General features: G+C 36.6%; 1 protein-coding gene across 2 annotated transcripts in view; it reads right to left on the reverse strand.

The window, feature by feature from the left end:
• The window catches only part of TCF12 (transcription factor 12), a 500835-nt gene that overhangs the window by 169919 nt on the left and 315942 nt on the right, over positions 1-14974 (reverse strand). For both annotated transcript variants that reach the window (XM_037833866.1, XM_037833867.1), the window contains exon 6: positions 2559-2623. In XM_037833866.1, coding sequence (XP_037689794.1) covers positions 2559-2623 — 65 coding nt within the window. The remainder of the gene's footprint in view (positions 1-2558; positions 2624-14974) is intronic.

Below are 14974 nucleotides of genomic sequence, written 5' to 3' on the forward strand. Positions count from 1 at the left end.
CCCATCCAATTAATTAAAGAATTCAAATTCAGATTATGAAATTCAAACATTAACTTGTACCAAAAAAAGAGATGTATACAACTATTCTAGTTTGCTAATGCTGCCAGAACGCAAAACACCAGAAATGGATTGGCTTTTTTAAAAGGGGGTTTATTTGGTTACAAAATTACAGTCTTAAGGTCATAAAGTGTCCATCAACAAAGGGTACTTTCACTGGAGAATGGCCAATGGTGTCTGGAAAATCTCTGTTAGCTGGGAAGGCACCTGGCTGGCATTTGCTCCTAAGTTCTAGTTTCAAAATGGCTTTCCCCCAGGACGTTCCTCTCTAGGCTGCAGATCCTCAAAAATGTCACTATTAGTTGCTCTTTGGGGTATTTGTCTTCACTTAGCTTCTCTGGAGCACAAGTCTGCTTTTAACAGCCGTCTTCAAACCGTCTCTGTAAACTGCAGTTCCTCTCTCAGCTTCTGTGCATTCTTCAAAGTGCCCCTCTTGGCTGTAGCAAGCTCGCTTCTTCTGTGTGAGCTTATATAGTGCTCCAGTAAACTAATTAAGGTCCATGAGGAATGGGTGGGGCTACACCTCCATGGAAACAACCTAATCCAAACATTCCAACTTAATCCCCACTAATATGTCTGCCCCCACAAGACTGCATCAAAGAACATGGTTTTTTCTGGGGGGACATAATATATACAAACCGGTACAACAACCTATATTCTAGTGTTCAGAAAATGGATTGATAGATGGAGAGACAGATGACAGATAGATAGATATAGCAAATGTGGCAAAATGTTAAAATTGGGAGGTCTGGGTGGTGGGTGGTATGTTGAAATTCTCCGTATGGAGTTTTTATTATTTTGTACATATCCTGTTAAGTCTGAAAGTATTTAAAAATAAAAAGTAAAAAAAAAAGGGGGGGGGGCGCTCATATCAATTATAAATTACAGAAATGTTAAACTCTGTAATCCCCATTCAAATTGGCCAAAAAGAGAGGACACTGTGGTTCTTACTATTGGATATTGCTAGAAATATAGAGAAGGGCTGGTAGATCTTAGTTTGCCTTAAAGCACAATTATCCTCTTTCCCTTCAACAAGGGTCAGAAGAGCACTCTAAAGGGAGCTGCAAAATTCAGCTGATGCTTTTATACTGATCTATTGTGATCTGAATATGCACTTACATTCTTTTGTTCTCTGCAATTTGTACTTGGCCCATGAGTGGTGTGCTGGTAAATGTTTTACAACTGGATCTCCAAATAAACAAACCCAAATTCTGATTTACAGCATTTTCTTATTTCTGTGCACACATATTTCCATTGTGGCCAATTTTAAGATACCAAAGTGATGCTAACCAGAGCTTGCAAAATTCCTAAAAATTTAACAATGAGCTCTTTTGAGCTGTTAAGAGCTGAGTCCAGCACACCACTGGCTATGACAGAAATATAATCTATCCATTTATAAATGGCCATAATGAAATAATTAAACTAATTACAAACATAGAATATAAAACAGTCATTACTAACACCATTAAAAACTTTGAAAATCACTTGGCTGAGAATAGAGTATTACTACTGGGTCAGAAGTCAAGAAATCTGGGTGTTGGTCCAGTTACTATATCCAACTGTCATACAAAACAAATTATTTATCAGCCGGTTCCTATTTGTTGGGTTTAAAAGTTAAGAGGTTTTAAATAGATCTTCTCTAGTTTGAGGATATATTATTTCCTAATGGAACGGCATATCACAAAACAGGTAATTGCATAAAACTATCTAACAGGCAATTACACAATAATGGGACTTATATTAAATAAAGTGGTAGTACTAGTATGACAGTTAAAATGGGTTCACATGCCCATGTCTGAAATCAGGGTGGGCTTCATGAAAGGCATGAAGATGGCAGGAAATAAATTTGGTATATTCTGCCTTTCCTTTCCATTACTTTGGGCTGGATTCTCCTATGAAAATGCAGGTTCAGGATGCTCAGTAAAGAAATGGGAAGCATAAAAAAGTGGAGAGGATGGCCGTTAGTATGAATGCAACATGCGAGGAAGAATCAAACAAAGTTGCTAAGTCAAAGAAACCTTATGAAGCTTAAAAAGGTTGGTCAGATGCAGGCAGGGTTAAAATGAAAATACTTCCAATGTTAATGGTAAACTTAACATTACAGGATATTCAAGTTAGAAAGAGCAATCAGATGTTCTTCATGTTGTGAATTGGTAACTCTTCTTTCCATTAAGGAATATGCAAAAGCCATTTTCATAAATGATAGGCATTTTGGAAAGAGGTAGGAGGAAGACCAACTGGTATTGTGTTTGTATTAAAACAGGTGGGTTTGATATCTCTGATGATACAAGACAGTCTGGTGAACTAGGGAAGGGAATCCATTTTAGGCAGAGAGAGTAGAAGAAAAGAAAATAGATTTAATTGCTAAATAACCACCACATTTAGTAACAAAGGAACAAAAAATGGTGCAATAAAGTGGATAAAATTCTACCTCCTCCATTATTAAAGCCTTTACTCATGTTCCAAAATGATCTCACTGCTTTTGTATTCATTAAACTTACTTGACAGCCTGGTAATCCCGTGTCTCTGCTGTACAGGGAAAATGAGCCTCTCTCTGACGTTTTTCCTATAAAACAAAGAATATAACTTTATATAAAAATACTCATTTATTGGCCATCAATTCAACTTGCAGACTATTTATGGTAGTTATATTGGAGTTCATAAGTAGAGAGAACAAACTAGGGAAAAAAAAGATAAAATCCAAGAAATAAGTTTTAAAAAGCTTAAAAAGCTTACTATCAGTAAGAGTCAAATTCTGATTTTCTACATAAAATAGTATGTATTTTATTAAATACTTTATTTTTAATGTGAAACATTTTAAGTATATTGAAAAACACAGAATATACAACTATATAGCCGACTATATGATCCATGTACCTGTAAGTGAGAACAGCATTTTCCTATTTATTTGCTTCAGATTGAACATCTCTCCCTCTCTCTTCTCTCTCAGGAATTAAAACAGTACCAATACAACTCAAATTGCAACCCATACTCCAAGGTAATCATTGTCAAGAAGTACGTGTGTATTTTTCCCAAGTATATTTTGTACTTTTTATATGCACATATTTGATCAACAAACATTACTATGTTTACTTTATTAAACATATGAGATTACATGGTAGGCTTTTGAGACTTGCATTTTCACGCAATATTGTTTTTGAGATTCAAGTTGATAATACACTCAGTTTGTTCATTTTTACTGCTATGAAATGTTCTATTAAACAAATAAAATCACTCTTTTCCCTACTGAAGAACAGATTTTCTATTCTTTCTCTTATCGCAAACAGATAAGAATATTTGTTCTTGCACATGTCTTGTACACATATACAAGAGTTCCTTTAGGATAGAAATAAGTAGAACCGCTGGATAAAAGGATGCTCGTTTTCGACTTCACAGGCATTGCCTCACTACCCTCCAAAGTTGTGCCAAGTTATACTCCTCCCAGCAATATATAAGAATTCCTGTTGGAACTATATGAGTAGTTCAAAAGTCGGATGGCCAAGTGTCAGGAATGGAACGGGCCAATATCTTGAAGGAGAGATGACATCTCACAGTGCTGACAATCAACAGCATTGCTCACCCTCCTCACTTTCCAATACAGTCGTTTAAGTATGTTCATTAAACTTACAAGTATTATATCATTTTTAACTAAACAGACCATCACAAATAGACATAGTTTAAAAAGATTTCTGCAAAGAGATCACACAGTTTGGTGATAATACAAGAGATGCAAGCACAACTAAATATTATAACAATGGCAGAGCTATTCTTTTTCTCCATTCCAAGGTATAAACAATAACAATGTAATAAAATCTGACAAGAAGTTGTTCAAAATATTTGAAATTAATGGGGTTATATAAACTTGTATACTATATGCTGAGTCGTTAGGCTGTGATTTTATAAAAATGTATAGTTTATTAATGGGATTCTCAAAACTTTACTGATATAATTCATGATTTTAAAAGAAGTTGGAGACATGAGTAAATATTAGATAATTTTCATTAATGTATACATGCAACAATGACTAATCCTGATGTAGGTATCTTACAACTCTAAATCTGGCATTACTGACCCCCTTTTTTATGCAAAATAATCCTTGTAATAATAAATCTAAGTTATCAGAAAATTCTTGACTAATCAGGGGTATAATTTCTAAGCCCATTAGAGATATTATAGCATATGTCTTAATAAGAACCTCTTGGCTATTACTGATGAAGCATCTATTTCAGGTGAACAAATGCTAACACACAAAAAAGGAGATTCATAAAGCAGGTCTATTAATGTGACATATTTGCTTCACATTTTACCCTATATAATACACTCTATATAAAGAATTCTAATTTGCAAAACATGCATATGAAATAAAAAGGAATTAAATGTAACTATTTAAGGATGTATCTTTTACACGCAAGACTACAGGAAAGTGTCAGGGATTTTTAACATACATACATACATTCATTCATTCATTCATTCATTCATTTATTTATTTATTTATTATTATTTTACAAACCCGTGTCAAGGGCTAACTTTCAACAGATTGCAGCAAGGGAGCTGCTCTGCTACGTAGGAAACCCCGACCCAAGAAGCAGGTTGTCTAGGAGTGGTTTAGCAGCAGGTTCCCCACAAACATGCGGTGAGTGACAGGCGAAGGGGTGGCTCCCATGTCTTGGGATTTTTGTTACTACTCTTATGCTCTTGGGTAACCGGAGCTCACAGAACCATTAAAAGAGTGTACATTTGCAATTCTGACACCCCTCTCCCTATGCTGCATGAAAATGGAACAGAAACCATCTTGGACCAAGAAGGTGGCTGAGACTGAAGGGAAATGCCAACCCAGAATGACTGACAGAAAGGAGACTGATGGGAAAAAACAAAGGACAGTCTGTACCCACAGTTTGGAAGAACTGTTTTTTTAAAATCAAATAAATTAAACAAGTTTGTGAGATACTAAAAGTCATTCTCAGAACATGTTTTAAATTTTAAGAAACTGCTGCCTTTAAACACAAATCCTGTCTCATATAGTTGGCAGGACAAAACTGGAAGACAACAAAAGACTATATTAACATTTTTTAAGATGTCAAACAGTTTTCTAAAAAGCTCAAGTGTAAGACTACACCAGTGGCTTTAGTCATTCACCAAAATATACTATCAATTTATTGATTGTTGAAAGCTGACCGCATCCTTTCTACCTTGCAAATTCCTCTTCCTGAAATAGTTTCAACCAACCAATTAAACAAAGCTAAGCAACAATTTAAAGTCTATTAAGGAAATTTTATTTTAAAATGTTGAAGTGGAAAAGGGAACAAAGTAAGATACTAATATTAGCTCTATTTTAAAATAAAGCACAGCTTTCAAATACAATCTTTTTTTTTAAATTTTATTTTGAAATAAATTCAAAGTTACAGGAACAGTTGGAAAAACAATACAAACCCCATACACAGCATACCCTGACCCCACTCCTGATACCCCGAGCCACCAACTTTAACACGCTGTCACACCGCCATTTCTTTCTTTCCCTCCCTCCCTATCATCCATGATCTATTGCTCTGTCTTCTGAACATATGAGAGCAAGCTGCACATATCCTTGAACAAACAGTATAATTTACATATATAATTCCCATGAACAAGAACATTCTTTTATGCAATTCCATTAAGCACAGCTAAGAAGTTCAAGAAATTCAACATAGATACAAACCTTACATTCTATAGTTCCTTTTTTTTTTTTTCTTATGTCCCAACTGTGTCCCTTTGAGCCTCCTGTCCTTCATCCTCAGATCCCATCCAGGATCATCCTTGGCATTCAATTGTCATCTATTTAGACTTTCTTTTTTTTTTTCAATTGTGGAAACATATATACAGCCTAAATCTTCCCATTGCACCCCCTCCTTAGCATTCCATTAGTGGGATTAATCACATTTAGAATGCTGTAATCCTATCACCTTCCCACCATCCATTACTAGAAATTTCCTTTCACCTCAAACAGCAACCCTACACTCATTTCTTAACTCCCCATTGTCCCTTCCCCCACTTCTCATAACCCATACTCTACCTTTCATCTCTATGGTCATATTCTCTGAAAATTTCGTTTACTGTGGGGCTTAAATTTAGCCTCTTAAATCCATAACAATCTTGGTTTTCTTTGATACCAACTTAACGTCAATAGGACCAGTAAACTATGTTCCTATACTCCTCCATTCCCCTGCCTTTCTATAGTTCTTGTCAAAAATTACATATTTTACATTGAGTCCCAAACCAGTGATTTGTCATTTGAATTCGTGTATTTTATATCCTGTAGGAAGTAAATAGTGGAGTTAAAATAAAAAATTATTGACTTCTATTTGTATTCCATTGTGGTCAGAGAATGCGCTTTGAATATATTCAAAAATTTTTTTTTTAATTTATTGAGGCTTGTTTTATGTCCCAGCATATGGTCTATTCTGGAGAAAGATCCGTGATCACTAGAGAAAAATGTGTGTACTGGTGATTTGGAATGTAAGGTTCTATATATGTCTGTTAAAATTCTCTATATCTCTCTATCCTTTCTTTGTGTCTCTGTCGGTAGGGCTCCCTTTAGTATCTGAAGTGGGCCAGGTCTTTTATTGGCAAAATCCCTCAGTATTTGTTTGTCTGTGAAAAACTTAAGCCCTTCCTCAAATTTGAAGGAGACTTCTGCTGGATAAAGTATTCTTCATTGGAAATTTTTCTCTCTCAGAATTTTAAATATGTCATGTCACTGCCTTCTCGCCTCCATGGTGGCCGCTGAGTAGTCACTACTTAGTCTTATGTTGTTTCCTTTGTATGTGGTGAATTGCTTTTCTCTTGCTGCTTTCAGAACTTGCTCCTTCTCTTCAGTATTTGACAGTCTGATCAGAATATGTCTCGGAGTGGGTTTATTTGGATTTATTCTATTTGGAGTTCGCTGGGCATTTATGCTTTGTGTATTTATATTGTGTAGAAGGTTTGGGAAGCTTTCCCCAACAATTTCTTTGAATACTCTTTCTAGACCTTTACCCTTCTCTTCCCCTTCTGGGACACCAGTGAGCCTTAAATTTGGGCGTTTTATTTTATTTATCATATCCCTGCGATCCATTTCAATTTTTTCGATTTTTTTCTCCATTCTTTGTTTTGTTCTTTCATTTTCTGTTCTGTGGTCCTCTAGGATGCTGAGCTGTTGTTCAACTTCCTCTAATCTTGTATTATGAGTATCCAGCGTCTTTTTAATTTGGCCAACAGTTTCTTTTATTTCCATAAGATGTTCTATTTTTTTTTTATTTACTCTTGCAATTTCTTCTTTAGGCTCTTCCAGGGTCTTCTTTATGTACTTCATATCCTGTGCCATGTTCTTCTTCATGTCCTTTATATCCTGTGCCATGCTCTGATTCTTTGACTGTAGTCCTCTGATTAACTGCGCCAAGTACAGTGTCTCTTCTGATCATTTGATATGGGTGTTTGGGATTGGGTTCTCCATATCGTCTGGTTTTAGCAAATGCTTTAAGATTTTCTGTTGTTTTTGGCCTCCTGGCATTTGTTTTGCTTGATAGCTGTGATCTTCCAGGACCTCTGCTGAGGGAAGGCTGTGCTACGTCACCAGTGTGCGCCTTCCCTCAAGGGAAGCCCTGGGCCGCTGGGCCAAGGGGCGCTCCCAGTCTGATGCAAAAATGGCTGAATTGGGCATCTCAACCCCTACCTTTTTGCACAGCTCCACATTCCTAGCTCTGGGACAACTAGCTGTGTATGCACCCAAGGCCACTGTCCACGGCTGATACTGCGGTGTGTGCGCGGTGCCATGGGATACACTCCCCATCAGACTGGGTTTCCTGGTGTGGCTCTGGGCTGTGGGTACGGCCCCAGGCAGGAGTGTCGCCAGCATGCCAGGAAGCTGGCTGCAAGGGGCACAGTTTCTTTCTCCTTTTGGCTCTCTGCTCTGTCCTTCTGGCCCCGGGACAATCAGCAGCGGGTGTGGTGAGGGCTATCCTCTACACCAGACACAGGCGTTGGCTACAGCCCACTCCTGCAGTGCTTCACTGTGCGGTTCTCACTGCCATATCTGCAGCCACTCCCAGGTTTTTTTTTTTTTTTTTAAAAAAGAACTAGTCCATCTCCAAATGCCAACCTGCAGTTTCCCCACACTGCAGCACAGCCGCACAGGACTTTCAGCCGGCTTGCTCACTCGTTTCAGAATGCAGACTCCTGGTTTCACCAAGTGCACGGTCCCTGTGGTTTTAGCAGACCTTGTCTAGCTGGTGCATTGCAGGAAGTGGTGTTCTGGGTCACTTTCTGGTTTTTATCTAGTATTTTTCATGGAGGTGTTTCTTTGCCCTTTCTCACCTGGCCGCCATCTTAGGTTCTCCCTCAAATACAATCTTAATTATCTGTATGGAGGCTACCCACTTAGTAATTTAAGAAAATGTAAAGTTTAAACTAAACTTGTTTTCCTTTAACCATTAAATGTTCTAAACTTCCTCTTCCTTTCACAGAGGATATTTCCCTCAGAAAAAATGAAAACTAATTTAACATACAAAGTACTTTTAACTTTTAACATACAAAGTAATATACTTTTACTTTTAACGTACAAAGTAAATATTTCTTCTGAAATGGAAAGTTGATAGATTGTTTTAAAAATAATTAACTTATTAGAATGAGATGGTGAAATGTAAATACATTTTTATTTCACCTTTCATTTATCAGGAACTAGTTATTTTCTTAGGGACTTTTGAGTACCCTAGAATAAAACATGTTCACTCAGTTTGAGACTTAAGAAGCATTCATGTTTAATTCTTTTAAAATTATTTTAACAAGAATTACTTCCATGAATTAAAATGACGCATATAATTCTCTTTTTTGTATCTCAGGTGTCTGGCAAAACCGGTGGCAAGTTTATTATAGATTTCAGTTAACTTTTACATTAATATCATAAATAAATACACATGTGGACAACCTTAATGGTAAATTTAGGCAGAACACAGTTTAAGAACTATTAGCAAATTAACATATATCTAATCCCTTGAAACACCTATGAAAACACTATTATAAAGAATTAGTTGGCAGTCTTCGCAGAATAATGTTTCAAATGCATATAGCAAAATACAGAGAATTACAAAGTATACTAATATATAACCATCAAAATGTTTAAACCAAATCTGTTACATGGTAATAGATATGCTTTTTAATTAACACACTAAATAGTAAGATTTAGCAGCAGGTCTATTAACAATGGTGGTTTCAAAGCATAAATGATATTTTAAGATATCTACAACAAATTAATGCAATATGAAAATACCTGTGCTTTGTCTTGATAAAAATCACAGGTACTGCTAGTACTGTGTTTTGTTGCCCTCATTCAAAATAGAAGCCATGCTAAATTTTATTTAGCAATCGGTAAAAATAAAGATGAAATTTTTTTCCCCATGCAAGTTCTGATTTTCCTTCTGATACTTGGAGAGCTCTCTGGACCCCATGTTAAGAACCCATCCTCTAAACAAACTGTGGTATATACACATGATGGAATACTATGCAGCTGTAAGACAGAACAAAGACATGGATCATGTAATAATGTGGATGAACCTTGAGGACATTATGTTGAGTGAAGTTAGCCAGAAACAAAAGGACAGATTCTGTATGGTCTCACTAATATGAACAGACATTAATGAACAAACTTTGGGAGTTAAAAGCTGACAACACGGGCGACCAGGAGATAGAAAGAGGACAGAGATCAGCCATTTGAAGGTGAAGGACTACAGAATGCTTAGGATTGATTGCATAGATCCAGAAATAGATAGCATAATACTGTGTGATGGTAGCACGGTATTGTAAGTACACTGAACAAAGATGTCTGTGAGTAAAGCTGAAAGAGGTGGGATAGGAGAATGTATGACACCAGAGGTAAAGATAGAGGATAAAGACTGGGACTGTATAACATGGCAAAAACTGGAGTGGCCAATGACTGTTACTAAATATACAAATATAAAAATGTTTTTGCATGTGGGAAAGCAAATGAATGTCAACCATGTAGAAATTTGAAAAAGGGATGGTATTCAGGAAAAAACATAATCAAAGCAAACTGGAGTCTGTGGTCAACAGTAACATTGTAATATACCTCCATTAAATGTAACAAAGGCAATATGCCAATGCTAAATGTATATGAGAGGGGGATATAGGGGGGTAATATGGGATTCTTGGTAGTGGTGTTATTTGCTGTCCTTAGTAGTATATTGTATTGTATGACATGTCATTTTTCTTTTTATCATTTTTTCTTATTGCTAAAAAAAAAAACAATTTTTCTTGTAGTAATCAGTATGTTCAAGTGCTGATTGTGGTGATAAATGTACAACTTTATGATGATACCATGAACAACTGATTGTACACTGTGGATAAATGTATGGTATGTGAACATAACTCTATAAAATTGTAAGAAAATATATATATAGGAGGAAAAGTGTTGGAGAAAACATGGTGAGAGGGATGATGCCTCACCAATATGGACTAACTACAATGTGTAAACTCAGAATTGAATCTTAGAACATAGCCTAACGTGGACACAATAATTGTAATAGTCCCTAGATTGTAAGCTCTTACAGCAGTTAACTCTATCCCTGAATTGTAAAGCCTATCTCTAAACTTTGAGATGCTGATCCCCTAGCATATAACCTGATTGGTCTCTGGAACAATGCATATCTCTGAGACACCTGACACTCAGAGCTAGAGCTCGGCAGATATGAATGTCAGTATTAGTGCATACAGCCACTGTCAAAAAAAAAAAAAAGCGGAAAAAGAGCCCAGACTTCAATTAGTGATATGAATGAAGCAGGTCTGGTTAAGACCAGGGCAAGCCAGGCCAAAGGGTAAAGGTTGAAACTGATTGTGTTTTAAAACTTCAACTTTCATATGAGACCAAGGGAATAGATATCTATTTGGTACAGGATCTAAATTTTCTAAACGGTACAACTCTACAGTCGATTTGTTCAAACACCACAATTGCATGGAACTTTGAATAGGAAGTGAGATACGGTAGGTTAGTAGAGGCTGGAGTGAAATAGCGACACATCCTAGAGTAATTTGGGCAGATAATAAAAAATATATTTACAGCCTCCCTCTCCCCAGCCCCGAGGATCTGGGGGAAGGTGCGGACGTGTTGGACATCCTCACCTGGACTGGTGTTGATGTTGTCACAAACATTGGGACTGGCGGTTTGATGTGCTGAGCCCTCGAGCATGGGACTTGCCCTTATAAAGCTCATTACCACAAAGGAGAGTCTAAAGTTGTATGTAATGGTGCCTAAGAGTCTCCCCCTGAGTACCTCTTTGTTGCTCAGATGTGGCCCTCTCTCTCTCTAACTGAGCCATCTCAACAGGTGAACTCGCTGCCCTACCCCCTACGTGGGACCCGACTCCCAGGGGTGTAAATCTCTATCCCTGCATTGTCTGGCAACACAGAGTATGACTCCCGGGGATGAATGTGGACCCGGCATCGTGGGACTGAGAGTATCTTCTTGACCAAAAGGGGGATGCAAAATGAGACGAAATAGTTTCAGCGGCTGAGAGATTCCAAATGGAGTCGAGAGGTCACTCTGGTGGACATTCTTATGCACTATATAGATAACACCTCTTCGGCTTTAATGTATTGGAATAGCTAGAAGTAAATACCTGAAACTACCAAACTCCAACCCAGCAGTCTGGACTCCTGAAGACAATTATATAATAATGTAGATTACAAGGGGTGACAGTGTGATTGTGAAGACCTTGTGGATCACACCCCCTTTATCTATGTATGGATGAGTAGAAAAATGGGGATAAAAACTAAAGGACAAATGGGGTGGGATGGGGGGATGATTTGGGTGTTCTTTTTTCACTTTTATTTTTTATTCTTGTTCTGGTTCTTTCTGATGTAAGGAAAGTGTTCAGAGATAGATTGTGGTGATGCACGCATAACTATGTTATCATACTGCGGACAGTGGATTGTATATCATGGATGATTGTATGGTGTGTGGATGTATTTCAATAAAACTGAATTGAATAAAATAAAAAAAACACATCCTCTACAAGAACAGTAATATATTACTGAAAGTTATAAATGCATATACATACACGTATATCAAGCTATCAGACACAAATAAATAAATCATCCTGTGGACAGAAGTATTATAAGGACATGGTTTAATTTTGAGAAATTATTGCCTTTAAAAACAAACCCTATCTCATATAGTTGGCAGGATAAAATTGGGAGACTACATTGGACTACATTAACTTTTTTTTTTTTAATGCCAAGTTAAAAAAAAGAAAAAAGGAAAAGGAAAGAAAGTCTGGGTGTAAGACTTACGTGGTTTACATGAACTAGACTCAGCATTTTCTGACCCCAAACTGAGAACTGGTAAAAAAATGAAATGATTTTGACAGTTGTTCAGGAAACACCAAGTTATTTAAGTTCAAGAAGCTATTTTACATAGTTGTTTATCTAAGACGCATAAACTATTGAAGGCAACAGTTACCCCGACATAATTTTCAGAATTAAAAAAAAAAAAAATTTAAGTCTTTTTGATTTCTACCACTATCATAATTCAAGTTACAACCCTCTGCTGTTTACTTAGGCTCTAAAAATGCAAATTAGGTAAAAATCAGTCTAAAAAGAACTCTGTTCAAAAGATAATTCTGCCTACATTTTTTTAGCATAGGATATAATCAGCAGACAAATTAAGGCTGGGAGTGGACAGGCACAGTTCCAGATTCCCATTCCTTCCTAACCAATCATAAATATTCACGAGTTGACTAGATAGGAGAATCTGAATTCAGTACATTCCATCAAACATTTATGAGCTAGGCATTCTGATAGACGGCAGGGTTATGAGATTAGGAAAATGCAAATCTCTGCCCTGAATAAGTGCAACAAGTAAAAAGGTAACAGCCTACCAGATGAAGATCAATTTAAAGATATTCAGTATCGTTGAAATAAATCTTAAAGATATTAAAGAAAAACAACAACAACAAAAACAAATGTCAGATAGTACCACAATCCACACCCTGAGACTAGAGTTCAGTTTCATTCTTCCCTCAATGTGCAAATTTAGATAGACTAAAGTAGCCGTTCACAGCCAGGGCAGGTATCTTGAGGTTCAGATCTAAAACATATTGTGGGTGATTCTAGAGGAGTGGACAGAGGCTGTGGGGCTTGGTTAATTCTAGAAGGCTCAATGAATCAGGAAGGGAACACCTATTCTCACTTGAGTATGGATCTAAGTATCTAAGGGTGGAGAAATAAGTACCCTTTATTATACTGAAGGTAGGATGAAACTACCCACTATTTCATAGAAAAGGGGTCTTTCGAGTAGGTGGCATTTGGCAAGAACAATATGGCTTTAGAGGCAAGTGATTTTCCAACAAAAGGTGGTCTGGTAGATAAGCTGTACTCTTCCCTACACAGTTTAGAGATGTCAATTGGTTTTCATGTAGACCCAGATTATCCTGTCCAGATTTTTGTTATATCAAAGTAAACCATGAGGCAGGGCTGGGATGTTCTTCCTTGGCCAAGGGCTGGACACTGAGAATCTAGACAGTTTGGGAATTTCGAGTGTGGTGAGATCCAAATTCGCAGGGGCACATCTCTCACCTTATAGATAAACAGCACACAGTTTTGTTTTGTTTTAAGCAACTGAATGGCTTTATCAGCATATGGAAAATAAGCGGACAGAAAGATAAGGACTCAAAAAACAGAATGACAAAGACAAGGATATGTAGAAAAACACAGAGGAGAAACTGAAATCTTCCCACCCCCTCCAACCACACCTGAATTTTATATAACTCCATAAATGTGGTTTTAAGAATACACAGGCTTTAAAAAACAGTTATGCTTTCATGTGGGCACAAATTAGAACTTTTTTTTTTTAACCTGAACTGCTATTAAACCAAATCACCCCATCCTGCACTTATGTATGTGATTCTTCTAAATCTAAGATTTCATTTTCTGAAGAAATTCATTTAAAATTTCATCTTCGATTCAGAACTTTATCCTAACCTATTTACATCTATTTTGAATGCTTGGAAACCCCAGAAAAGAGGAGTAAAAGGAATATGACAAGAAATTGTCAACATTTATTGCTGTAAAAATTGAGGACATGCTCAACACCAGGGTAGTGTACAAAAAGAGGAAGCTGAAATGCCAGTAATCATCTTAACAGGTCATTTAACTGGGTGGAACATACCACCTCCAATTCTGGGAAGTCTGGTTGTAAAGGGTTTGGATTATAAGTAGGGTAAAACTAAGGTCTAATTTTGGTAACTCCTTGAGCAGAAGGCAAATACAGCACGCCTTCATTATTTCTGAGGTAATAAGAATTGCCAGATTAGACTGAATAACCTTTCCCAGGATCTCTACAGACTCAGTTTTCGATGAGACTTCTGAGCCATTATTAATGAGTCTAACTTCCACCCAAAGCAGTACTATTTTTAACCAAAAGAGGTCCACTGATGTACAAGACCTTTTACAAGATCTATATATAAAAATATCTTTTAGGTTGCCTTTTCACTTTCTTAATAGGATCTTTTGATGAACAGAAATTCTTCATTTTAATGTAAGATAATTTATCAATATTTTCCTTTATTCTTAGCATTTGTGTCTATAAGAAATCTCTGCCTCTTCTAAGACTGCAGAAATCTTCTAAAAGATTTACTGTTTTACCTTTCAAATTTAAACCTCAATTTGATTTCTGTGTATGTTAGGAGGGGGTCAAGAAACATTTTTTTCCATAGGGATAGCCAACTGACTTCAGCACTGTTTACTGAAAAGATGAAATTCCCAATTTACTAATGAGGACAAATAATTTGCCCAAGGTTAAAGAATTCAAACGTAGCAGAACTAGAATGCAAGGCTATCAAAAAACAATTTCTTAACAGAATAATATACTTTACTGTTTTGAAGTGGAAGTTTA

The sequence above is a fragment of the Choloepus didactylus genome, chromosome 4 (genome assembly GCF_015220235.1).
Source record: "Choloepus didactylus isolate mChoDid1 chromosome 4, mChoDid1.pri, whole genome shotgun sequence".
Lineage (NCBI taxonomy): Eukaryota > Metazoa > Chordata > Mammalia > Pilosa > Megalonychidae > Choloepus > Choloepus didactylus.